The 26,683-nt window shown below is 46.4% G+C and overlaps 1 protein-coding gene across 2 annotated transcripts in view; it reads right to left on the reverse strand.

Annotated features, from left to right (window-relative positions):
* Positions 1–26,683, reverse strand: part of FAN1 (FANCD2 and FANCI associated nuclease 1) — a 264,195-nt gene that overhangs the window by 168,521 nt on the left and 68,991 nt on the right. For both annotated transcript variants that reach the window (XM_086958383.1, XM_086958384.1), the window contains 2 exons: positions 13,828–14,061; positions 2,717–2,848 (listed from right to left, as the gene is read on the reverse strand). In XM_086958383.1, coding sequence (XP_086814509.1) covers positions 2,717–2,848; positions 13,828–14,061 — 366 coding nt within the window. The remainder of the gene's footprint in view (positions 1–2,716; positions 2,849–13,827; positions 14,062–26,683) is intronic.

Consider the following 26,683-nt stretch of genomic DNA (forward strand, 5'->3'; position numbering starts at 1 on the left):
TGTGTATTTCAAGCCTTTATTACGAAGAATTTTCTTGACTTTGACAAATGACCACCGGGCCTCCTGAACACAGCATGGGTGAAACCAGGATAGAATGAGATCTGCAACAGAGGAGGTCAGGGGAGACACGATTCAGTTTCAGTACAAGATCCCTATCTCTACAAGAGAGAAGTGTGGCTCACTAGTTAGAGGAGGCAGACCTGGAAGCAGAGGTCAGCCCGGGACCAGGGTTCGATTCCCGGCTCGGCGGGGTCTTGAGTCCTAAAATGTCCATGGACTCGACAATTCTCGTTCCGGTGCCTACTCGATTCACAGGTTCACACTATGCGACTCTGGGCAATAGCTTGCTTAATCTCCACAACGGCCCCTCGTGGCGGGATGCCTGGCTTTCACCTTGCGGATACCCTGCCGGGGTTATCTCACAGGGGAATACCAGGACGGGTTCCCTAAGCAAGCGCTTAGAAACCGGTTGGTGATTTGCGCTATATAAATCCCTGCACATTTACATTTACATTTACAATTCAGAAGTTGTGCTATTATAGGTCTCGGGCTTAGTCCGTGTTTTGGAACTGGAGCCAGAGATTAGTATGATCACTCCACTATGAAGACTTTTGAAAACTCATGGGGGCCAAACAGTGAGTCTAAAAGTTCCTCGACAAAAATCTCCATATTGTTGAGCCTAGCTAATACTGGAACACCCAGAATACAAATGTTATTGTGCCATGATCGGCCCTCCAAGTCATTTTATACTCGTGCTGCAATGCAATCACAAAATCACCAGTCCAACTTTGCATATCCTCCATGTCAGATATGCGAGTCTCCACCTAAGTGAGTCTGAAGTTCTGGCTGTCCACCCGCTCCTGGAATTTGTCAAGGCGCACAGTGAGAGAGTTAATGTTATTATTGTTAGCCTGAAGACTAGCCTTCATTTCCTGCGACACAATTGTAAGTCCGGTTCCAGTAGCAAAGCTAGAAAGTCAAGAGAGCCAGGCGCACTGCTCAAAACCCAACAGGCCATACAGGGGGCAGAAAGTCCTGGCCGGCCGATGGCCAAATAGGCCAGAGGCGATCCACCGCAGCACCCACCTGGCTCAAGGGTGATGCTCAGCCCAGCAGCAGGCGCCAGAGTCCTCGGTCCCCAAAGTCTCAGCCTGGGCAGGCACCAACATCTACAGCGGCAGCCAATAACGTCACACGTCCTCCCGATTAGCTACTCGGGTAGACAGCGCAGTATGGCAGAAGGCTGAAATCAGAGCTGCGAGTTTTCAGCGCTGCATCTGGCAGAATCCAAAGGCTATCCATCTCTCTGGAGCAAAATTCTGATAGCTACTGCATCACGCAGTAAAAGGTTGATCGCGTGATATGTCCAGTCACTCTAATTCAGCGAGGATGCAGCGGTTGTATGCTCAGATCACTGGAGGCCACTTATTATGCAGTCATCTTGGTTGCCAGCTCTCCGGAACCCACCTTAATTTGACTTGATTTGATACTCATATAGCGCAGCAGTCACCGGAGGGCATCAAGGCGCTAAGAGGCCATACATACCACGGAGTCTCGAAAAAAAGCGAGAGAACTCCAGCTCACCGTTTGACTGTGAACAGCCAGGTTTTAAAGGCTTTTCTGAACATGAGCAGAAGAGGAATAGATCTAAGAGCAAGGGGTTCCTTAGATCAGATTTTATGACATCCAAATTTAATAACACCTGAGCCAATCATGTTTCTGTGGATAATAATTTAAAACAGAGGTGTAGACTGGAATTTATTCCAAAGAAGATGGAGAGCTTGCATCTGTTACAAAAGGATCTTTTACCTCAATTGAGTGGAGTGTCAAATGATATTACAAATAATATGTAGACCTCCTATGAGACGTGGGTAGTGAATAAATATGTCAATTAAATATTATGGTTGTTCGTCTAGTTCTAACAGTATAGTGTCCAGAGTTACCTACATAGTTACAGAGTGAAAAGATATATAGGCATATTCTCACTATTCTCCTAGTAGAAACTTATCTGAGTTGTGCTTATTTGGGTGTTAGGAAAAGTCACAACAATGTGAAGTATGAGTTGTATATCTGCAAAAGTAGTGGACATGCTTCAGCCTACTGGCACCTGAAAAGGTTGTCAGCCTTCTTCAGGACCTCAATATTAGTTCACTCTACGTCCTCCCACCCTGCATGGATGACGCAAAGAGTGAAGTACAGGAGAAAAGCTCTATAACGACTTTTGTCCTGATTTAAAGAAGGCTGTGCTGGCAACTGTCCCTCCTCCTCCCTGCATCCTATGCGGCCCCAGCATTCCCCTTCTGAGGGAAGAGCAATTCTTTTTCCAGACTGAGTAAGTCAGTGTACTTACCGCGAGGCTCCAGTGGGGATTAACCCATTTGGCACTAATGGGATCGGATATACTGAGGACCTGAAGAAAGCTGACAACCTTTTCAGGCTCAAGTAGGCTGAAACATGCTGACTACTTTTGTGGATGATAAGGATATATAAACCATCCTCAACACATCTCACCCTTTTTAATCTTACCCCTACACCAGATTTAATAAAATAGCACCCGCCTGGGGTATGAGGTAATTTTATTTCACTGCACTTTTTCACAGATGCCACCATTTTTGAATGGGTTTGACTACCTGTTGATTAGGATCCACCAGAATTCCCACCTTAAACAATATATAGGTCATGGAACGTCATATGCATGATATTTCCACAAGATTACCTTAGATATGGGTGATCTTTCAATTCCTTCCAGGATTCCTTTGCACACTGATATAACTGATTAGCTTCTTCCCACTTTCCATTAGAAGTCGCAGCTGCGATATCAATCAAACTGTGCATAGCTGTTTCATACCTAGGAAAACCAAAGCATACATGCAAGGGGATTACATTGTTATATATGTTACGTATCTGTGATACAGATTTGATATGTTTATCAGTTTCATAGATTCACATTTTTTCAATACCCAACATCGAATGGTTAGATCAGGAAAGTTATTAGAAATTACACAGCAAACATTAGTAGTGTGAGTGTTTGTGATCATACCATTATGACATGAAAAACAGCTAAACAATGCTCCTGAAACTGGCACTGCTCATTTAATCTCACTGCATCTTGCTCAAGGACCGTTTCATTGGGGCCATGTTAATTTATGGAAGAATCTAAGATACAAACTAAGAGGTAAGAGACTGTTTTGTAGCAAATGTGTTATAGATCTTTGTATGAAGGTAGGATCGTTCTAGCATGTTACCCCCACATTTTGTCAGGTGTCAGGGTGTTTTGGACTTGTCTGATTGGAATACTAACAATCAGTATCTCAGTCACTGTGCTTTGTCCCTAAATTGGACTATGGCAAGAACTATGGTACCTCCTTATTGGCTACAGGTGTACCATTCTAAGTCCCTAGTATATGGTACTAAGGTACCCAGGGCATAGGTACACCAGGGGTCTACAATGGGCTGCAGCATGTATTATGCCACCCATGAGAGACCACTCAAACTGTGATTATATGCCTGCCATTGCAGCTTGTGTAAGTTTCTTTAGATCTGAGGTCACTGCATAAGTCACCCCTAAGGTAGACCTTTCAATCCTGAAGGCAGGGTGCGAGGTTATACGTGTGAGGGTGCCCTGCATGAGCGGGACACCCCCTACAAACCCAGGAGTCGATTCTCCAAGCTTTGTAAGTGCAGTCAGCCATTTTATACATATAGTGGACATCAAGTCAATTAAGAGATGTCTAACTATTTACTGCTGCACCGAAACCGGTCATGTTTGGTAGCAAACATATTGAAATCCTACACCAACACCGATTCCAGTGTTGGCCATAGGCTCCCAGGAACTGGGAGGCTCCCCCACGGAGCCCCCGGTATTCCCGGTACCAGGCTTTCAAGGTCTAACAGCAATCTATTGCTGCTGCCAACCACAGACATGATTCTGCCCACCTGCTGCTGAGCTAAGCTTGAGCAGGGGAAGGTAGAACACTAGGTTTCCTGTCACAGGGGTGTGACCACCTCCCAGAGAAGAATCAGTGATTTGGGCTGGGGTGGGGGCACTTGCCAGCACCACCAGACATGCTAGGAGGGCACATTTGGTGCCCTCCTAGCATACTCCAGTTGAAGCCAGTTCAGGGATCCGTTGGCTCCCGCTCTGGCACAAAACTGAACAACTGTGTCCTGCCCCTCCTCTGGGAGGGACCCCTGAATCGTTCCAACCCTTTTCTTTGGGTACTAAAAGGTTTACCTGTGGTTGGCTCTTCAGATTCATCGTGGTACGAGATTCAGATCAGAAACCAATTCCACTGCAACCATCAGGGCATGTTAGACTTCACCGGGAACTGAGACTGCAACAAGGAAGACTCCTGCTTCTCCTGGTCTCGTCATCCTGCAAGTCTTCTGGGTCGTTCGTGTCTGCACTTCATCCAGCTTCTTCAACAGGCCTGTGGGAATCAAAGACATCTGAAGTAATCTGCCTTGGATTGAAGGAGCCACACCCATGCATCTGCAGACACCACAACAAAGCTGACCAGTCTGCTGCTCCTGAGGGCCTACAGACTCCGAAAGGCTCTGCAACACAGGTAGTGGGTCTGCAACTCCCTCGAGGCCAACACTTCTCATAGAGTTTGAGGCCAGTTTCCCTCGTCGGAACCGCTGGAACACAACCCCTGTGCACAGTGTTGACTTGCTGTTGTCAAAGCTTGTTGACTCTGTTCTCCAGAGATCTACGAGGTTACAAGAAGCTACGGCATCTCTTGCTACCAAGATCTTTTTCCTCCACGCATCCTGTGCGCCATGGACCTACATTCTTGGTGAGCTGCTTGAGGTTCTATTTCAACTCCTGTGCCTTCGACCTATGGGCCCTCTTCAGGGTCTTCTTTGACTTCAGTGGGCTCCCCTGCTTGCTCGGGCGGCTCTGACTCTCCTGCATTTGGGGAGTCCCTTTGACCTTGCTGGTCCTGACACTGCACCTTCTTCATTTTCCATGTCTATTGCTGCTGCCAAGGCTTGTTGGTGCTCCCGCCGGACACCTTCCCTTTGACTTCGGACAGTTCGTGAACGGCTTCTGGTCTTCCACAGCGGCCCCTGGTACTCACAGCTGCAGTGACAAGGTCACCGTCAACTCTCCAAAATCTCCCGTCATCGGTGGTCATTGAGCTTCCCCGCCTCCTGGTCCCTCCCGAGTGGCACAGACTCTGTCCCGTCTGCTTGCAGATACTTCTCTTCAAGAACCCACCCTTGGATACCACTGGACTCTCACCTTCTTTGCCAGTGGCATCTTCACTGAATTCCTCCAGCGGTTTCGGACATCACTTTGCACCTATGCAACCAACTTCCCTCGTGTAGGTATCCTGGTTCCTGGGGTATCCACGGGTGAGGGGACTCTCCAACCTTCCATCTTCCACAGGGTTTCTTCCGGGTCCACTGGGAAAGGTCCTTCTTCAAAACTGCAACCACGACTTCCCCATTGACTTGCATTGAGTACAAAGCTGTGTTTCCACTCTGCACAGAGCCTCCGTGGGGTTCCTGGGTACTTACCTCAGGTGGTTCCTTGGGTCCCCAGCTCTTCTCTTCTGGGTCAAGTCTCAACTTTGGTCGCAGTTCACATTCCACTTCATTAGTGTATGGTTTGGTTCTACCCCCCACCCCAGAGACCACTGTGTATTTGGGCTACTTACCCGTTCCACTTTTGAAATAGTGTGTGTATTGTGTTGAAATCTCCAGTAGGAGATATACCAATGTGTTAGTGAGTGTGTATAATACATATAACTATTTTTAGTACTACACTATGTGGTTCTTTTTCATTTAACCTACACTACATGATTAGTTCTGGTAAAACAAGCTGCTTAACACTCCTTCTGGACTAAGCCTGACGGCTGCTCTACACAGCTACTACTTACAGAGCTTTCTATGGTTGTCTAAGACCACCACAATCACTATAAGGGTTGTCTAGATTAGTGCAGGGTGCTTCACCTAAATAAGTGTGCACCATATACTATTCCAACCTCCTACAGTCTTCAAGTTTTGCAGTGAGTAACAAGCAGAGTCCTAAGCAGAGTCCTAAAGAGCAAGTACAACAGAGCTGAATTGTAGATAAACTGACCACACAGCAAGACATGTCTTACCTTACTAGCTTTGTGAGCATCAAATTCCACAAAAGGGACCATGAAAAGCAGGCGGCACCTTGCACCATAATACTACTTTACACATTACAGCTAGATGAATGATTCTAAAGAATTTTACAGAACATTAGCCAGTTGTTCCAAAGTCTAGAGATAACTGGTGGCAGTTTTCTGGTTTCGTCCACCGCATATATTTATCTTCTTTGGTCTCCTAAGAGTTATGTACCCACCCCCAAGGAAGAAAAGATAACAAGCCAATGCTTGGGTGACACAGGGAGGGGGAGGGAGTGATCGAGAAAGAGACACCTCTGGGGATGAATGACCTCCAACCAGGGTAAAAAAAACATTGATATTTATTGCTTCCAGATGCTGCCATATATGCTGTGTTTTTTAGGACTAAAGTATGTTTTTCTGCTATGTGCCTGTGGTGACATGACACTGCTTGTTGGTTTTATTTTATTTTATGTTCAAGAAACTCAATAAAAAAGATTTTATATAAAAAATGACAATAAGCCCATTATTTGATTTGATGTTGCTATTAGATAAAAGATGGATAGCAAACAGATGAATGTCACAAGCGGTCCCAAGTTTCACTATGAAAAAGTGATGTAGTAAAATGGGCGGAATATGAAAGCCTGGAACTTCACCAGGAAGCCAAATAGTGCTACCAAAACTTAACTTTGCGAAAACAGAGGTTCTCCTCCTTGGCAAGGATACTTCCATTTGGTCAACCAACTGGTGGCCAAAGGATAGAGGATCATTACGATTGCCCGTGAGAAAGGTGAGTAATTTGGGCATCATCTTTGATGGTAAAATGATCTTTGAAGATCAGATCAATGCCCTAATCTCGCCAGGCTTTTTCATCTTAAAGATCAGAAGGATTTGCCCATTCATCCCATCCAGTTTCCGGAAGACGGTCATGAAAGCACTAGCTGTATCTAGATTGGATCATGGAAATGTTCTATTTCTAAATATTCAAAAAAGACTTATGCAGAAATTACAGATGCTGGGAAATGCATCAGCAAGACTGCTCTTGGACATCTCGAAATACCAATCAGTGTTGCAGTGATTCGCCAAACTGCGTTGCCTCCCAATTGATAAAATAATCAAATTTAAATTATGATGCATAGCCTTCAAGGAGCTTCATAACGTGTGCCCAGACTATCTGAGAGGTCACTTTACATGGTATACTCCATCAAGAAATTTAAGAGCATCTGCTGTCGAATTTTTAGTGATCCTCAAAACCAAAAGAGCTTCCTGGGGTAGGAGAAGCTTCATCCAAGCAACACTAAACAGTGGAATTCGCTCCATTTAACACTAACAACTAACCCCAATCTAAGGCTCTTCAGGAAATCTCTAAAAATCTGGCTTTTCAATACCTAGAGTTAGCATCCTTTATCATACCAATATTAGAAGCAGCGCTAAGAGGCCTCAGTGCATTCGAGCGCTATATAAAATTAAAAATCTAATAAAAATGGTGAAAGCATGAGAAGCTATTTTATACGTCGTTCGAGAACCAGAGGAGGCCCAAGAGGTCCCATCCTCTCTAGTGCATGAGCCAACACCCCTGCCTATTGTAGTTGACTCTGGCTACTTTGCTCTTAGTGGTATTTATAACCCACAGTGCTCCACCAACTGAGATGTTGATAACCACTATGTCCACAGTATACACAAGTCTAGAACAGTCCCCCGTTATCTGGCAAATATGTTGAAAGTGAGACTTTCAACATATTTGGTGGCCATGTCAAGTCATAGCGACGTACTGGAAAGAGATACTGGGCCACATTAAGGATGTCATAGGCTACCCGCTCCCGTCTTCATACCTTACAGTCATTTTGGGCATTAGACCCCCGCATTTGTGGGCTATGGCTCATGCAGACTGGAAACTTTTGGTGCGCAGCTATAGCACTCATGTCTAAACAGGTAACCCTCCCTAGCGCATTGGTTAACCCACGTCTGGCAAATTTAAGCCATAGAAAGGATATCACACAACTTGGCAAAAATTGAGAAAAATTTGAACGCTTCTAGAAACCTTCAATTCAATACCTTAAGCGCATAGAGTTCACTTGCTTTAGCCCCCGAAGCTTCGGTCACTCCAGGTTTTGCTTAAGATTACCACTCATACCTCAACCCGCTGCGCTGTCCGAGTCCAGGTAGAAGAGAATGCTCTACCTCATGCCTCGCGTGAGACACCATCACCCCACCCCTCGCCCTCCTTGCTGCAAACCTCGACCAGTTTCTTTAATGTTTGTTATGGTTTCTACTAAGCTATAAGAGAAGGCATGACCTAGTCTTTATTGTTTCTAATTAAGTACACAGTCATGTGATGCTGCTCATAAGTTATTATGCATTGATCAGACGCTACTCCCGTGTTTGTCGCAGGTCTAATGTAACATTACTCGAAAGCAAATGCTAGTACAGACATTTCCCATGTTATACTGAAATCCAGTCAGGATTAACTATTGCTTGTCTTTGCTAAAGTTGGCAATGTGCGTTGTATGCACTGATGGTTGGATAAACCAGAAACAAAATTTGAGGGTGAAAAAAAAAAGGAGCAACCCCCCCTTCAAAAAAAAACAGTGATACATTCTCCGACAACAAAGTTAAGTTCTGCCTTATTTGCATGGGCAAAAAACACAGTTGATGGACAGAATGCAGAACAATGTCTTACATTCACCCCAGTACAAAGATCTGGTCTTTCCTAGACCGGAATCAAGCATCCACGGACCGGTTTCTGGCTATCAGCCTTCTTCAGCCTGGATAGCTTGACTCCAGTGATGTGGAGAGCCTGGGACTCACGTCTGAGCATACCCAGCCCACTGGGGGAGAAAATTACAAAAAACACAGTTGATGGACAGAATGCAGAACAATGTCTTACATTCACCCCAGTACAAAGATCTGGGCCTAAATCAATCGTTTTTTTGCACTCCACACCACCCTAGATCAGACACTGGCTAGATCTTTTGACTGGGTATGAGTGTTTGACTGATTGAGATGCTCCGTCCATCACCACCCCCTTTTGTACCGCTTTTGGCCGTCATAAGTGTGGCAGGGTATGCTCAGACGTGAGTCCCTTGCTCACTTTGCCACTGGATTCAAGCAAGCCGGGTCGAAGACGGCTGGAATGCCAGAAACCGGTCCTCGGAAGCTTGTTTCCGGTCCAGGGAAGACATGGCTTGGCAGTTCGGGCTGGACTGTTCCCATGAGGCACAGGGTCAGACTGATTTGCATATAGCCATGTCTGAACTGGGGTGGCAGAGTGGGCTAAAGAACGGTGATGGATTAAACCCGGATCTTTTGACTGGGTGTGAGTGTTTGATTGATTCAGATGCTCGGTCTATCACCACCCCCTTTTGTACCGCTTTTGGCCGCCATAGGTGTGGCAGGGTATGCTCAGACGTGAGTCGCTTGCTCACTTTGCCACTGGATTCAAGCAAGCCGGGCTGAGACGGCTGGAATGCCAGAAACCGGTCCTCGGAAGCTTATTTCCGGTCCAAGGAAGACATGGCTTGGCAGCTTGGGCTGGACTGTTCCCATGAGGCACAGGGTCAGACTGATTTGCATATAGCCATGTCTGAACTGGGGTGGAAGAGTGGGCTAAAGAACGGTGATGGATTAAACCCAGATCTTTTGACTGGGTGTGAGAGTTTGATTGATTCAGATGCTCCGTCCATCACCACCCCCTTTTGTACCGCTTTTGGCCGCCATAAGTGTGGCAGGGTATGCTCAGACGTGAGTCCCTTGCTCACTTTGCCACTGGATTCAAGCAAGCCGGGCTGAAGACGGCTGGAATGCCAGAAACCGGCCCTCGGAAGTTTGTTTCCGGTCCAGGGAAGACATGGCTTGGCAGTTCGGGCTGGACTGTTCCCATGAGGCACAGGGTCAGACTGATTTGCATATAGCCATGTCTGAACTGGGGTGGCAGAGTGGGCTAAAGAACGGTGATGGATTAAACCCAGATCTTTTGACTGGGTGTGAGTGTGATTGATTCAGATGCTCCGTCCATCACCACCCCCTTTTGTACCGCTTTTGGCTGCCATAAGTGTGGCAGGGTATGCTCAGACGGGAGTCCCTTGCTCACTTTGCCACTGGATTCAAGCAAGCCGGGCTGAAGACGGCTGGAATGCCAGAAACCGGTCCTCGGAAGCTTGTTTCCGGTCCATGGGAGACATGGCTTGGCAGTTCGGGCTGGACTGTTCCCATGAGGCACAGGGTCAGACTGATTTGCATATAGCCATGTCTGAACTGGGGTGGCAGAGTGGGCTAAAGAAAGGTGATGGATTAAACCCAGATCTTTTGACTGGGTGTGAGTGTTTGATTTATTCAGATGCTCCGTCCATCACCACCCCCTTTTGTACCGTTATTTGCATGGGCAGCTTATCCTCATTAGATCTTCTCATGGGCGAGCCACCCCATTAGTTCCACATCTGCTCTGTATTTGTCCTGTGTTAAACGACAATCGCAGAAGGTTTCTTCACCATTTCCTGATTAAACAAGGGACACTGACAATAGAGGCAGCCATTGACTTCCTCCTGAACGATGCTTACCCCCAAGTAATTGCCGGCTTGATAACATTTCTGGACAAAGCAGATACATAGTTAAGAAACTCGGTCTCACAGCCAAACTCCTCAGGGTCATTGGGCTATGATCCTGGAGCGCGCACGTAGCAAGAACTCTGTTCTAATGTGCTCAGAGTGTGCAAGCTCCAAATCTGTTCGCTAACTAGAAAACAGTATGGCAGGCTGCTAGGCGAACTCTGTAAATATGATATAGTTATAAGCTGCGTCCTTCCACCATTGCTTGCTGATCTCGTGCTGAATTTCGTCTATCCTGCCCTTCTAGTTTTCCACTGCCTGGTGCCTGATGTAGGTAACAGCATTTTTATAGTACTGATACTGTCTTAATCCAGCACTTTTTAGCACATGGCACTTTCATGTCTTAACACTTTCAGTACAAACTCCTGTACTTCGATCAACTTTAGTCTCCAAATTGTACTGTTAGCAATGAAATATTATTAGGTCTGATTTTAGCAGTTCAATACCTACTATCTGTATTTTGAATTGTTACTTACTCTTGCCTATTCTTCACGAATGTTGTTGCCCCATCTCTCTACGGTCTTTCTGTTTATATGTTGATGTAGACAAAGAACAACTTTAGCTCTGCTGTCTACAATTATTTTGTGAGGTCGATAATAAATAGCATGTGGCACTTCATGAATAGACACTTTAACTTAGTCGCCTGGCCCTGAACAACGTTTTTAACTAAGTGCATTAACAGGGTTGGAACGCCATTTAGCCTACGTCTAGATGCTTAAACGAATAGCAGCCACACAAGAATCAGAACCAGGCCTTCAGGTAAAAGTATCTTGAATTTTTATTGTGCACAACATGTGTGACTTAGTCTCTCTGCTTTTAGCATGCTGCCATAATTGTACTGCTAAATGTATAGCAATGTTGTTAACTACCCATTTAGAATATCACCTTACGCACCACAGATGTCTTAACCACTTATGAATTGATAAGAGTCCCTCACGACGTCTTCTTTTAAAATGTATTGCTCTTGCTTTAACATTACTTTTTATCTTGCCATCACTTTGAAGGACTTGATTGTCTAAATAAAGCATTTTAAACTTGAACACTGGGGCACTGTCCTCTGGAATTAGTATATCTTTCACAAATTGGAAGACTGTCCACTGTGCACCTCTGAAAAAGTAGTTTGGTAACTCCATAAAGACTCAATTCATTACAAGGATCACAGTTGTGCGCTGTTATAATGCTTGTGGCATTCATATATATATATTTTTTTATTTCGTGTTTTCTATAGCGCGAACATGACCCAATGTAGGGTATCAGAGCGCTTTACAGTAGCGTTTCAACAAAACAAGACATTAAAGGAAAAAACGGTCATTACTGTTTTACACTTCAGTATAGCATATAAACATATATACAGTCAGTAGTTAAATTACAATAGTGCAGCTAAAGAACAAAGATGCCATAAACGTGAAATAGCAAAAATGGAGTGAAAATAGAATTGTATGTCTCATGGAGTTGGAAACTCATGTCAGCTGTATGTTCTACAGCACTGTTCCCCAAGTCGGTCCTGGAGTGCCAGATCCATTGCAGATTTTTTGCATTTCCCTTTTTAAAAACAAATCTGGCATGGATCCGGCCCTCCGGAACCGACTTTGGAGAAGCCTATTCCTCAGCAATGATTCTGAACCTGTGGCCCGCAGACCCGGGGTCCGTGACTTTTTAGAAAATTAAATATTATTAGCAGAGTAATTAAATATATACACTGGGATTTGTGGCCTAGGTCAACGCTTTATCCTGATTTCTTATCAGCATGTTATAACCTATTTCATTTCGTCCAACTGTTTAAATCCTTGCAAAATGGTTCAACATTTTTGCCACTTAAGATGTTTAACAAAGTGAGTGATCATAACCTTTTCCGTGAAAGCCAATAGCAATTGTTTGCCCTTTCATTTATTCCCTCCTTTTTCTGTGTTTTCTTTTATTCTTTGTTCCTTCTTAGAATCTGTTCTTTTTATCATTCCTTCCTCCTTTACATTTCTTTCATTACTTCCTTGCTCCTTTCATTCCACCTTCTGTCCTTTCCATCTTTCTTACTTTGTCAATTCTTTTTTCATTTCATTTCTCCATCTTTATACCTTTATGCCCTTTATACAGTGTTTTAATTTATTTTCTATCTTGCAATATGGTCTCCAATTCTTCTTTCACCCTTTCATTTCTTATTGCTTCTCTTTAAGTCTTTCCATTAAAATCATCTTTTATAAACATCCTTCCTTACTTTATACCTTCCTTTCCAAATGCAGCTCTTTGTTCCTTTTGTGTCTCACTCCGTCTTTGGATAATTTTGTTCAGATTTCATTCTATATTCCTGTTTTCCTTCTTAAAGCCCTCACTGTTGCTTCACTTACTGGTTCTCTCCAGTGTTTTGCGGTAAAACCTCCCCTATTGCTTCCAGAAAAAATACAGTTGAGGCAGAATTTGAACATTTTCTAAATATTTCAGGATTACATTTGATAATTACTTGGAAACAACTGTTCTGCTTCTATGAGAAATGCAAACCTGTAGCCTGTTGACAAAATCATTTCATTTATTGAAAGAAGAAACTATGAATCCTTTTTAAAAAGTAGGTCACATTAATTATCCAGTATAGCTCATTCTGAATTGAGAAGGACTCTTGCTGCCTATACAGTAATTTGCTTGGTAGGGGGCTCTTTTCTGTAAACGTGTCACCTTATTGTATGAGTAATGCTTCAAAATGTATACCAACAGATTTGTATGGTCAGAGCGGTACATGTTATTTGCCTTTTTACACATTATCTTAAGAGTGAGCAGCCTCACTCCTGCCCTTACCTCAAGACCCTCTTTCAAAGGTCAGACTCATTTGTGCTCAGTAGCACAATGCAATTCAGGACATTGCTTCACCTCCTACAAAACCAGCCACCAGTGAGAACTACTACTGAGACAATCACCTATGCCCTACTGCGTAATACTCACATATTTCAAAGAGTTATTGCAACAGAAATCCTTACTTTTAACTTGCAATTGGAAAGCAGAAATTGAACAGACAAGAACTACACCAAGTTTGGAGAATTGTATTGTCCAAATTTTACATTCCAGTCAGTCATTCAGTCACTGCTAGTTACAAAGAAGCAGCTAACTGCTGCAAGTCAACCATTTCATATATTTACCGTAAGAGGTCCTCTCTGTCCTGAAATATTTTTGTTTTCCTATCCACAGTGTAGGTTGGGAATATCGTACGTCCCATGTTGACCATGAGAACCGTGGAAAGCTGTGTTTGACCACCACTTGCAGCCTCCTCCACCTCCATGGAATCGGTCAAAGAAAACAGCAGCAGGACACGAGAGAATACAGCACGTGGGGCCCGGCAGACACGGACACATTTGCCCGCAAGTTCCTTAGCCCTGGTGGAGAAAACAGGCATTCAGTAGATGTTACAACACCATGAAATTCCAGTTTTATGAAAACAATACAACTTTTGTGTAGGTAAGTGTAAAATTGAGAATTGTGTAAGTCAAGGGGTCACCAGTAGCACCCTTGATAATTTCCAAACTAGTTTACTTAAAGCTAAAAACAATTTTTACAATGCATAGCAATGGTTTAATAAGCACTTTCAAGTAACGTGTAACATATGCATGGTAGCAAATGTCTGTGCGGTTAGGAGTGTAAGACTGCTGAGATCAGCAGAATCAACTTTCAATTTACAAGGCACAAGCTGGTGGTTGTGGTACAGTCTGCTAAAGAGTGGACTTGTATTAACTGAATTCCTGCACTGAAGAGTGAACACTGAAGACTGAGGTGTGGCAGAATGTAGCCAGGGCTGGCTTCAGAAAGTGGATGGTGATCATTTTAGCAGAAGATTGCTGATCATTCCTTCCTGAGCACTGTCATTTAGGTTAATGATGAGTGAACGAGACTGACTTTGCAGACTCTGTTATTAGAGAGAGGAAAGCTTGTAGGCAATGGCTGTTCCTTTTGTATCTTCCTGAGAACTACTTCAGGAAGGCCAGTGACAGGCAGATGCAGAGGTTACAAAGGTCACTGTGCTCATGTTTCAAGTACTCTGCCAGGAGCCAACATCGTCGCTACCTGCTGTGACAGCCATCACCTTTTACAAAGTCTGCGTCTGCACAGGATTTCTCCATGAGGATATGAGCATTAAGATTGCTGAAATCAGCAGAATCCATTTTAGATTTATAAGGCAAAATATATAGGTTGTAGCACAGCCTTCCCAGAGTAGAACTGTATTGCCCAATTCCTGGGCTGTAGGGCGTCACCCTAAACCCTGATGTGTGAGATGATGGTGACAGGGCTGACTTCAGAAATTTGAAAGTGATGTTTTAGCAAGGGATTGCCGAATAGTCCTTTGGGGGCACTTTCATACAAGTTAATGGTTGAGCAATGAGGGTGACTCAGCAGATTCTATTATTAGAGGGAGGGAAGTATGCAGGCTCCTTTTTTATCTCCCCGAGTACTACTTCAGAAATGCTAATGACAGTTAGGTGCAGAGGTTGCACAAGTCATTGTGCTCATGCTTTGGGTACTCCTGTCTGCAGCCAGCATTATAACTATGTTTATGTACTGCAGAAAGAAGATGTGGCCAAATGTGTCAACCTATTTGCATTCGCAAACGGTGCGAATTGCTACATTTGACCCTCATGCAAAATAGACTTTCAAGATGTATGAAAGGCTTTGGGAGGGCATTTTAGATAATCACAATTTTTTACAATTACCTTAAATTGCGACTCCAAATAGGGAATCACAAATTGCGATTACCTAAGTACATTTATCAAGCATTTCCTAAATGCAAACTGGGCATGTAGGAAATGCCATTACCATTGACTCCAAGTCCATGGTAAACATGGGATTTTTTTTTTTTAATTCACAACAATGCATTTATCAAAGTGCCATGTTGCGCACATGCGCTCTACATATGCACATTTTATGGGGGGGTGCTTCAGGCGGCCCTATAAGCCCTGGGCAACCTTGGTTTTGTATTTCCTAATTTGCGATAACAATTAGGTAATTACAAATCAGGGAAGGCAAAACCATTCGCGCCTGTAGAAGCGAATGGAGTAGCATTTCCTAATAGAGGTTCTCTAATTGCAATTGCGACTCTGTAGGAATAGCTATTAGTGAATCCCTATTTTCTCAAATATCATTTTGCATTCCCTAAATAGCGATTACCTAAAATTCGCTATTTAGGGAATACAAAATTTAACTTTGATACATGTGGCCCATGACTTATTCGAAAGGGAACCTTCCAAAATCGGTTTCTGGGCACTGGCAGTGGGAAGTGTGTATACAAATGGGATCCATCTAACACATTTGGTCCCAGTTCCAACTACTTCAAGATCTTGAAAAGGGAGTTGTCCACAGAGTACTCGAAAGAACTACTGAGATCCAGAGCTAGAGGCTGACAAACCACCAGTCTCCCAGAATTGTGGGAATATGACCTAAAGTAAGTGCAACCTGCTGGAAGAGCTGTAGCTCTGCTTCTGAAGGGGGAAAAGTGTGTATGGCCCCCCAAGAGCTTAATGCTCGAGGAAGGTCTCTCAGCCTCCTCCATGATCCCCAAAGCATGCTCACTCCAGGGACTGCCACCCGATGAGTGTAATGGACGTGTGATCTCTACTTTCTGTGCACTGAGACAGGGGACCCGTACCATGGACAAGAGGACAGAAACAATCTTTGGGGCCTGCCTACTCAGAGCTAACATTCTCAGAGCCCCTGCCCCAGCACCAGCCTATGTGCAAAGAGAAGGAAGCGGCCGCATGGCTGATTCGTAGCACCTTCCAGCATATCTGCTCATCTCTGCAGCTGTTGCCCACACACTCACAATTAAGCGGAGCAAGAACCTAACATCTCAGGTAAAACCCCTGATCTAAATATACATTCTGAACTTTACTACAGATGTGTGTGGTACATAAATTAATAATACCCCACTTAAAAAGAACTCTTGAAAAAAGGAAATATGGGCTTACCTACAGGTACCTGAAACAAGCGAAGTGGCTTAACTGCACCCATAGTGAGGTGACATACATGCCTTAATGTAGTCAGATTATTTCTGTGTAGATAATTCACAAAGAACCCATAGTACACAAACTTGGTGATTAACATTCCTTGCATGTAGAATCTCATTTTGGTATAAATAAAGTATCTCTCCTTCACCACAAAAAAGCACTGGAATGGACAATGATTAATTGTGCTAATTGTTTGCCTTTGAGTTTTGATTTCTACCCACTACAATACCCCTCTAAGAAACCTCCGACTGCTCGCTGTCAGGAACAATGTAGCAAGGACAGAAATCGATGGGTACCCTAATGTTGAGAAAAAGAGCCAGATTGACTGGGAGCAGAAAATATCCCAGATGGAGCAGCAGAATAAATTGTAAACAAAACTCAAAATTAGACATTGGTTAGTAAAAAAGTAAAGCAATGCAAACATCCAAACTTCAAGATTGGAGCTTGCCATCAAAAGAACTCTTCACAACACGTCCAGATTATCAAGATCGGAGTACCAGTCGAGCAGGGGACAGCCTTTGCACTTGCATGCGACCAGTGTATTAAGGCAGCAATAAGTCAGCAATAATTCAGACTCATACAAGTGGATCTAACGCCCTTTATGCTCTGGTCACATACATATGTAAATAGTTTGCATGACAAATGGACAGAGAACTATGTAGCACAAGTCAACTCAAGAGAGCAGTGTATCAAGTCAGTAATGTCAGATTGCATAGAAGACGAGCTAATATTTCAGAGGCTCTAGGTATAGTGAGTTTTTAAAGTAAATTCACAAGTTTCACATATGGTGTGACCAAGCCAAGCATGGAGTACGCTACAGACACGCTGAGGTCCTCTTCATCTCGCCCATAATATATCTCTAGCACCCCATCTTCGAGAAATAGTTCCAGTCACGGACCACTGCCCGGCAACTTTGCCACTGCCTGCAGAGTATGGACAGCTGCGGACAGTCTGAGACTGCTTCCTATAGCAGGATCCGTGCTAGGTGCCGCCTAGCTAGCAGCCTTTCCGCTCGCACCCCTGGGAGCTATGGTGCAATTGGATGGCACTAGCGCGGAGAGTCGGAGATTGCTTCCCGTAGCAGGATCCGAGCTATGTGCGGCCTAGCTAGCAGCCTTTCCGCTCGCACCCCTGGGGGCTATGGTGCAACTGGATGGCACTAGTGCATGGTGCCCGGGGAGAGGAGAGGTAAGACGCGAAGTCATAGTTGCCAGCATCGTAGACGCATCCAAGCGAAACAATCTGGGTAGCAGCACCGGGCCTAAGAAATGCAGTGGCCGGCTGGCCTCACCTGTCTTCCCTACGCTGAGGCACCGTACACCGCAGCCACACCTGCCTCAATTCTTCCCGAAGGTGCCCACCTTGGAATAGAGTGGAGCGCTGCTCCTGCTGTTGAGGCCATTGCACGACTGGAAACTTCCGCTGTGCTGGCCGGGCGTCCTTGGATGGCAATGTAACATGGAGTACCAACACTGCTGCCTGCGGTTCTGGAACAATAAAGTTCCTCACAGGGAGAGTGCTCCCTCGTAGTCCGAGCTCCTTGTATTACAACTCCGATGACCTTACTGCAGAGGTAACTCCTGAGACAACAGTATTTCTTTCCCACCGTCAACATTGCTAGATACATTCATGCTTTTAGAAAGATCCCAAGTACTGCTACTGCTAGGGGCCACAAGGATTATCTCCCTTAAACTTAATCTCACCTGGCATTGCACCACCTAGACCCTCTCTACGACTTTCGCACTATCTCTGCATGTCCGCCTGCCGGATGACGCCATAGTCAAGGGCAAACATCAGAAGGAGGGCTTTGTGGGCGGTATGTGGACATACAGTACAGCAGGTAAAGGGACCTGCAGGCAAAATTACCCCCCATCGAGGAACAGTGGGACATTGATAACGCCCATCACCAAAGAATATGTGGATCTGTTCCTGAACAAAATTTGATCTGAAATAGGCTCGCTGAAGACGGATTTCAAAACGTGCTTGCCGGAAGTGAGCAAAGGTCAGAGAACTGTGGGACAGAGTGAATGACCTGGAACACACAATTGAGCAGAGGACAATTGTGCTGTGTTCAAGGAACAAGATGATGATCTACTCATAAAACAGGGATACCTCCAAAACTAACGCCGAAGTAACAACATATGCAATCGAGGTATCAGTGGGGGGCACCAACAGAGACGATATCATGAACTTCGCCAAGGAGCTCCTACAGGTGATTAGAGACTATCCAGCCGTGCCTCCACCTAGACTCAATTGAGCATGGTTTTTCCCAGCACAGCCAACGCAGGAACTTCCCCAGAGTTTCTCACACGTGCACTGCTTTGAGGAGAAGGAAGCTATGATAGCGATTGAGTGACCCGGTGAACAGAGCTGCAATCATTGATAGATACACAAATACTTTACTTTCAGTACCTCCCCTGAACTTTCCACCCACATTCAAATCGAGATAGACAGGGATAGAGAAGCGCGTATCCTAGAGCAATCCCTCAACTCTGAGATTAAGGCATTAGCAACCCTAGACAAAAACAGCTTCTAGACATACTCAGGGAAAATTGTCCATAAGGTGGAGACAATGAAAGACACATAAAACTAACCTTGCTCACACTAGGTCAACAATTTACTGGCATAGAGAGTAAGATGGGCACTTTACTGGCCCGCAAGATTATAGTACAAAGGACCAAATCATTAGTTTTGCATGTCAAAAAGGGAGACTGAGCAGGTGGGGAGAGGAAAAAATGTGATGTGGTCCGTAAATTTGATCAAGCCCTTTATAAACAAGTCAATGAGAACCCCCAAGAATATTTAGAAGTATTTGAGCCACCGCGATGGCTGTCTACTCCTCCTGATTATAGATGCAGCCAAGCTGTACAAGTGATCGAAGTAATGATCACAAGTAGATCTACTGACCCAGACAGCCTTCCACTGAAGTTCTATAAAATCTTTTCCAGTCCTCTACGGGAACAGTTGCTACCTTTAGTCAACTCCTTTTTGCAGAGCTCTAGTCGAAATTCCACCATGTGCAAAGCGGATATAGCTCTCATCCCAAAACTGGGCAAAAATGTATCCAATTGGCGTCCCTTCTCCCTATTGCCCTCCTAAATACAGATGCAAAACTCTATACAAAAATACTAGCAATGCGTCTGAACGCCTTCTACCCGGACCAATTGATCCTGGCCAAGAAGGCTGGCCCGTAACGGACGGGGAGCATATTACATTATCTGCCTCACTCACTTGGTCGAAAAAGATCATAGATAGCTTTCAGCTTGAATGGGTGAAAGGAGACTGCAGAACCCTGCTAGATCTTTTCTAAGGGGATGACAATCAAGTCTTTTCAAAAGAGTAAGGAAGAATTCCACATTTCAGAAAAGGCATGTCTCCAATACTACTAGTTCAGGCACTGGATTTTACACCCATCACATCATGTAGCAGCCACGAGGCCATACACACATGTGCAATTTGTTTGCACGTTTCAGGAACTAAGGGCTTGATCTCTAGGACCTATTGGGACATTTTTCTTTATACAGAGTTATATATAGCGCAAACTTGACCAGAAGGTATTGGGTTTCAGAGCGCTTTACACGAGCACCAGTTGCGTTTACATGAGGACACATTCATTTTTGTAAGGCATGTGAAGATTAAGTGATTTGCCGTGAATCATACGATGTTGGCGTCCTTGCAGAGACTCGAACCCAGTTCCCCAGATTTGAGGTCAACCGCCGTGGCCGTTAGGCCAACTTCTTATCAATAACCTGTTGTTACTCACCTTTATCAAATGCCATGTGTGGTGGATTTGAGAAGGGAACTATCAAGTAAGACCTGGGAACAATTGTGGAAAGACATACCTAAATTGCTCAGAATCATCCCTGGGAGAGAATCAGCACACATCAGTAATGTACTAATGGTATCTAACCCCTATTAAGATTACGCCAAACGTACCATTCTTTGGAAGCTTTATGTTGGTGCTCCGTGTCTGGTGGTCCAGCGCACTTATTCAAATGTTCTGGAAGGAGATACTGTTACCCACTTCTATCAGACCCTGGCATTCTAATCCTGGGACTGAGACCTGGAAGGCTCGACAGGCTCTGATTGAATGCACATCCAACATATGTGAGGGGCAGTTAAACAGATGATAACTCTCTACTAGAAGAAACAGAACTAGCACTATATGGTTCCATCGGATGTGGTATGTACTAGCCATGGAGCAAACAACCCATGATTGCTCACACTGATAAGAACGTTACCTACAAATAGCAGCTTCCCACCATAGATTACATGTCCTAACTGGTACATGATTGCTTCATACCACGAAGGGTCAGGGAACTATAACTATTACTTTTAAGGCTTGTTCGTTGTAAATGCAGAAAGTGAGCATGCCTGATGACGACTGACAGCAGCCGTGTTATTGTGTCTTTTGCTTGTTTCATTATTCACTGGTAATGACTCAGTTATATTGCATTGTTATAAAAACCCAATAAAATGAATGACAAAAAGTGTCACTGACAGTTGTAGACTGAAATATTAGAAGATTTAACTTCATGGGAACCCAGTATATTGTATTCTCTATATTGAAGACTACAGGTTCTGGCAAAGAGCTGCCAAATTCCTATGACCATCTAACCGATTGAGAATTAGTGAGGGCGATACGCTTAACTTCAAGGAATAAAAACCCAACCGCATCAGAGTCGGTCTCTTGTTTATCACCATCTCCTTTCCCCAAAGATTCTCACACTACTGCAGAATGCAACCATGTTTTCAAATGTGTTTAGAGAGGAAGATGACACTGGAAATTATCTTCTGCTTCCACTAGAATGAAGTTACAGCCAACTGAAGGTGCCTGAAGAAACCAAATTGGTATTTGGTGGCTTGTGTTCCAGTTCAGAGATAACCTGGCTTGGCAGCTCAGGCTGGACTGCTCTATCAAAGCTGTTCGGCATCTGGCTGGATCTAATCTGAGGTGGCATAATGGACAAAAATAACAATGTACAGGAAAGCAGCCTCAGTAATTACCAGTGGCTGAGATTAATTCAAGCAATCCATCCATTTTTTTAAATATTTTTCATTGTGACACACCAATTTCAAGTGGCATTCAAATATCAATTTATGTTACAAAGGAATGCGGCAGGTGCATTTAGAGGAAAAAGGACAATGTATTGTGGAGTAAAGTTTAAATGATTTCAAAGTAAAGCTCAATATGGAAAAGATAAACAAAATAAATAAAACATTGGTTGACAATGATGAGATCTGTGTGTCCATCCCTCCTATAAGAATGGGTCAGACTATTATGAGAGCAAAGTGTACAATTGTGGGACTGTGACACTGAAGTACGTCTACAATTAGTGATATTCATGTGTGTGAGGAGAAGCAGGCTTAGCTACAGAACAGTGAATCACACGCCTATTTAGTGAAGAAATTTCACTTTGTATGGTATTGTCTGTGGTATGCGACAGTCCGTTGCAGAATTATGATTGGTTGGTTGTTGCATTCCAGCCTGAGTTATATAATCAAACATTGAATAAAATAAGTTATGTTGCAATTTATGCTCCAATTAAGAAGGCAAGAAATGTCACCAAAAGAGTTCAGTCAAATGTGTAAGCTATCAATAGAGACGCAATAGCACTGCAGACTTTTCACAACAAAAGACATAATGCACATACTTCTCAAGCATACTTCTTTACAGGAAACAACAGTGACCAGCACTTTTTGTCTTTCAGCAGACACTGGAAAAATTCATACAGCGGCATGTGGTACTTGTGAAAGAGGTATGTAGATGCCAAATTTTCAATTAGAAAATGTATTGGAAAGGTGGCAATCACAGCCTTTCACCCACAATCAGGTTAAGAACTTCATCCAACCTGACATGTCTACCCTAGTAGGTTTTTTTTTCTTTTCAATTAGAACTTAAAAGGCTGCTTTTTTAGCCCCAGTTTCAACTATAATAGGACCTAGATTTGAGGGTGACCCAACTGGAGAAGGTCTTGGATTATCCAACAAAAAGGAACGATTCGAAGCCAGAAAAAATGTTGGCAAAACCTGGGACACTCTACATGGATTCAACCGAAGAGATTATAGATGAAGATTGCAAAGGGAGAGGAATACATTTGAGAGATGTTGGAAAGGGGATCTTAGGGCTGGCCGAGCGCAGTCGAGAGGCCTCATGGCGAGGTACCTCTCCTAGGATCGTACAGTCGAGCAATCACCCCCCTACAGATCGACACCACACAAAGATAGGTTCTCAACGTTTTTATCAATACTTTAGGGCAGGTTATCGTAACGATACAGGTGTAACTGGATCCAGGGATCCTTTCAGGTTTAGTCTCTGAGGGAAGGGGGTAGCGGGACAGTCTTGGTACCAGCCTGGTACAGGTATACCCTGCGCTCAGCTCTCAATCCTCGAGCTGGGGGGTCCATCGGTATGGGCAGCCCCAGCAGGGCTACAGAGATGGTTTCACGAAGATAGGCCGCGGCAGCGCCAGCAGGGCTCCAAAGATGGTTTCACGAAGATGGGCCGCGGCAGCGCGAGCAGGGCTCCAAAGATGGTTTCACGAAGATGGGCCGCTGCAGCGCCAGCAGGGCTCCAAAGATGGTTTCACGAAGATGGGCCGCGGCAGCGCCAGCAGGGTTCCAAGGATAGTTCGGCGAAGATGAGCCGCGGCAGCGCCAGCAGGGCTCCAAGGATAGTTCGGCGAAGATGAGCCGCGGCAGCGCCAGCAGGGCTTCAAGGTGGTTACGGGTTCCACGCGGATGAGTTCGTCTCGGTGTCTCTCGACTCCAGGATACAACTCCCGACCTGCTCCGGAGCTGCCCCAGTTATAGGTCTGGCGTCCTTTGATGTCCGGACCCTCGCACCTGGAGGTCGGAGGGGCCGGGATGTGCATGTCCAGACACCCAGCAGGGGGGTGGAGCCAGAGCCCAGGGAGGCTAGGGGTGATCAAAACCAGGCGTCGGGGGACGGTAGGAGGACCATCGAAACTCTTTCCCCCATTGATCCGTCAAGTGGCCTCTTTACCCCCTGGTCGGATCGTGGTGCCTCGATGTCGGGGCTTCGCTGTGTCTGCGACTGGGGTCGGGCCGAGGCCACGAGGCCTGGTCGTGGAGGGCCCAAGATGGAGTCTGGGTTTGAGATGGTGGTAAGGGATAGGGTTTGAACCAGCCGAGGGTGTTGAGGAGGGTTTGCCGAGCTACAGGGGAGAGCTGGTGGCTGCCTGGAGGGGCGGCTCTAGTGTAGGGTGGAAGGTGATGCTCTCAGCCGGGGAACAGGGTTCGAGGTAGTCCGGGCCCGCCATGCGGGAGGAGTGGGACCACGCCACGAGGCCGGGTCCAACAAGAGATTTCTGGTATGGCTCTTCAAAAGGGAGGGGCCATACCCTCCTGATAACGACTCTGATTCGACCAGAACGGTGACCCAGATTAGCAGCAATGAAACCCTAAACCAGCAAGTAACATCTGTAAACACAGCCAGGTCATACTGGGAGGTCTCAGTTGGAAATTTCTGGGAGGATTTACAATTCTGGGGGCTCACGGATGAACCCATGGCCAATCTGTAAATAGACTTGCAAAAGAAAAAAAATCAATAAAGGTTATACATGGTATGCTCAGAGTGACAGTGGGGCGCGTGGCTAAGCGCGCAATGCGGCAAGACGTGCGCGGGTAGAGCTCAGGCGTGAGCTCTCCTTCCCACGGCAATTATCCTGCTTTTGCCCCACACCAGAGGGCCACAAACTCGGAGGCCGACAAAAGAACCCAAGACCTCCCTCTCAGCCGAGTGCGCGCTGCTGGGACCCGCCACACCGCAGCAGGAATTCTGACCGGAGGCAGGCCGAGAACCTGTGCACCGGGCCGGCGGGGCGCCTCTACGCAAGGCCGTGGCTTGCGCCGGAAGTGCAGGCCCTGTGGAGGAAGGCGCCGGAAGGCGGACGCGGCGACCCCTGGATTCGGTGCCGACTCCGGGTGAAGGACCCGCAGACAGAGGTGAGTTGCGGACCGGGAGGATCACGCCTGCTGGTAGGAGGGAGCTCCGGCGTTGGTCCCGCGGACCGCACCTTGGCCCGCGAGGCGCCCGGCTGTGGAGACATCTGCTGCAAACGAGTCCGGTGCGTGACATCTGGGGGAGGCCGGTGGGGAGACCCTAGCCTGTGGAGGCCGCTGCCCAGCCGGAAACCACAGCAAACATAAGGATACCGCGGACATTGAGGCTCGCGGCCCTGACATCGGGGCGCCGCAGAGCTGGAGGCTACTTGGGGCGCCATCTTGGAGCGGGCTGTGAACGAGGAACTACAAGCCCCACTGTCGGGTAGAAATTCCCACTTCGATCCCTGGGTCTCGGATCCTGAGTGAGACCAGCTGGTTGTTGGGAGATCCCCTTCTGGGCGGGCCTCGGTGGTGACCCCTGGAGTGCAGCCGCAGACAGACACTACGGACCCGGAGGACGGCCCGCCATGGATAGAGAGGAACGCTGGAGCGCCTGTGTTGACGTCGTGATTCGCACCGGGGTTGAGATACAGGCCTCCCCGAGGCGCGCCGGCCGCTGGGAGCGACAACCAGCCCTGAATCACGGAGATACGGCCTGGGTCCTGCACAGATGGCTTTGTGGAGTCTGCTGCCGGCGCTCCGCCACCGCTGCTGCCATTGAGTGTTTCTGAGGATTAGTGTTCACGGGGGCGAGGTGAACAGCCCTCACTGGACATATTACTGGACGTTGGCCCTATACAACTGCACAGAGGAGGCTCACTCGCCTGCCCATGTCTGGAGGAGTCAAAACACGCACGGGTGGGACAGGAGGGGCACAGCCCAGAGACAGGATGAGCAGGCTCTCGAAGCAGGGGGAAGCGGACCTAATATCGGCCAAGCTAGATACTGTATCAGCGGCGATGGAAAGAATGGAGGAATTGCTATTGTCACACCCACATCCCTGGAAGCGAAAATAGACGGAGTCGCCATTGACCTCACACACCTCAGAGCTGACCACAGAAGCTCGCGGACCGCACCTCCGCCTTGGAGGCCTCTGTGTCGGACCTGGAGCCTCGAGCCACTCAATCTGAAAAACACGCGAGAGAACTTCTCAATAGGGTCGAGTTCCTGGAGGACCGAGCGGAGGACGCGGAAGGACAGGCGAGTCGCAACAATATACGGATAGTGGGAGTGCCGGAGAAATGGGAGGGGAGAGACCCCACGGCGACTGTGGAGAACTAGTTGCGTGCCCTGCTGCTGGAGGGGACACTGTCGCCCCACTTCGTGATAGAGCGAGTGCACCGCGTCCCGACACGGCCTCTCCCGACCGGCTCAAACTCCCGCCCGCTGCTGATCCGTATTTTGAACTTTAGAGATCGTGACTCTATACTGAGGGAAACAGGCAAGCTCCAGAACGTCCAAATTGATAACGCCCACGTCATGTTCTTCCCGGACTACACGATTCAGGTACAGCGCCAGACACACTGACAATTGGGACTCAAATACTCCCTTCTATTCCCGGCTAAGCTCCGAGTGGTGGCACAGGACAAAACACATTTCTTTTCCAACCCTGAAGAGGTGGAGTCGTGGCTGGACGGCGGCACAGATAACACCCCACCGAGACACACAGACGCCTTCCTCCCAAGGCGTAACAGGGGCTCCAGGAGGAGGCATGGAAACAAATCGCCACTGGCGCCTGAGAACCGCAACCAGCTGGCCCGCCGGAGGAAGAGATGCATCGGGAGCAGCGTGATGTGCTTCGAGTGGTTGCGGAGATCAGCGGCTCACCGGTGGCGCGGTCTCCCCTAGCGACGGACCCCGGTGCCATGCAAAGCGAAGATGAGGCAATATATGGGATATCGGACTCACAGCAATCGTCGGATCTTCCAGACATCACACCTCAGACAGTGGACCTATTTGCTGAGGATCTGATGCACTACCACCTCCCCCGCTCTACCAGGCCGGACACTGATCATTGAGAACGCGACGCCTGGTTGCAAGAGACTGGCGGCCTGCGGACGCAGGGACTCCGTGCCACGACTTGCTTGCAGGGGGA

Source organism: Lissotriton vulgaris, chromosome 2_1 (genome assembly GCF_964263255.1).
Source record: "Lissotriton vulgaris chromosome 2_1, aLisVul1.2, whole genome shotgun sequence".
Lineage (NCBI taxonomy): Eukaryota > Metazoa > Chordata > Amphibia > Caudata > Salamandridae > Lissotriton > Lissotriton vulgaris.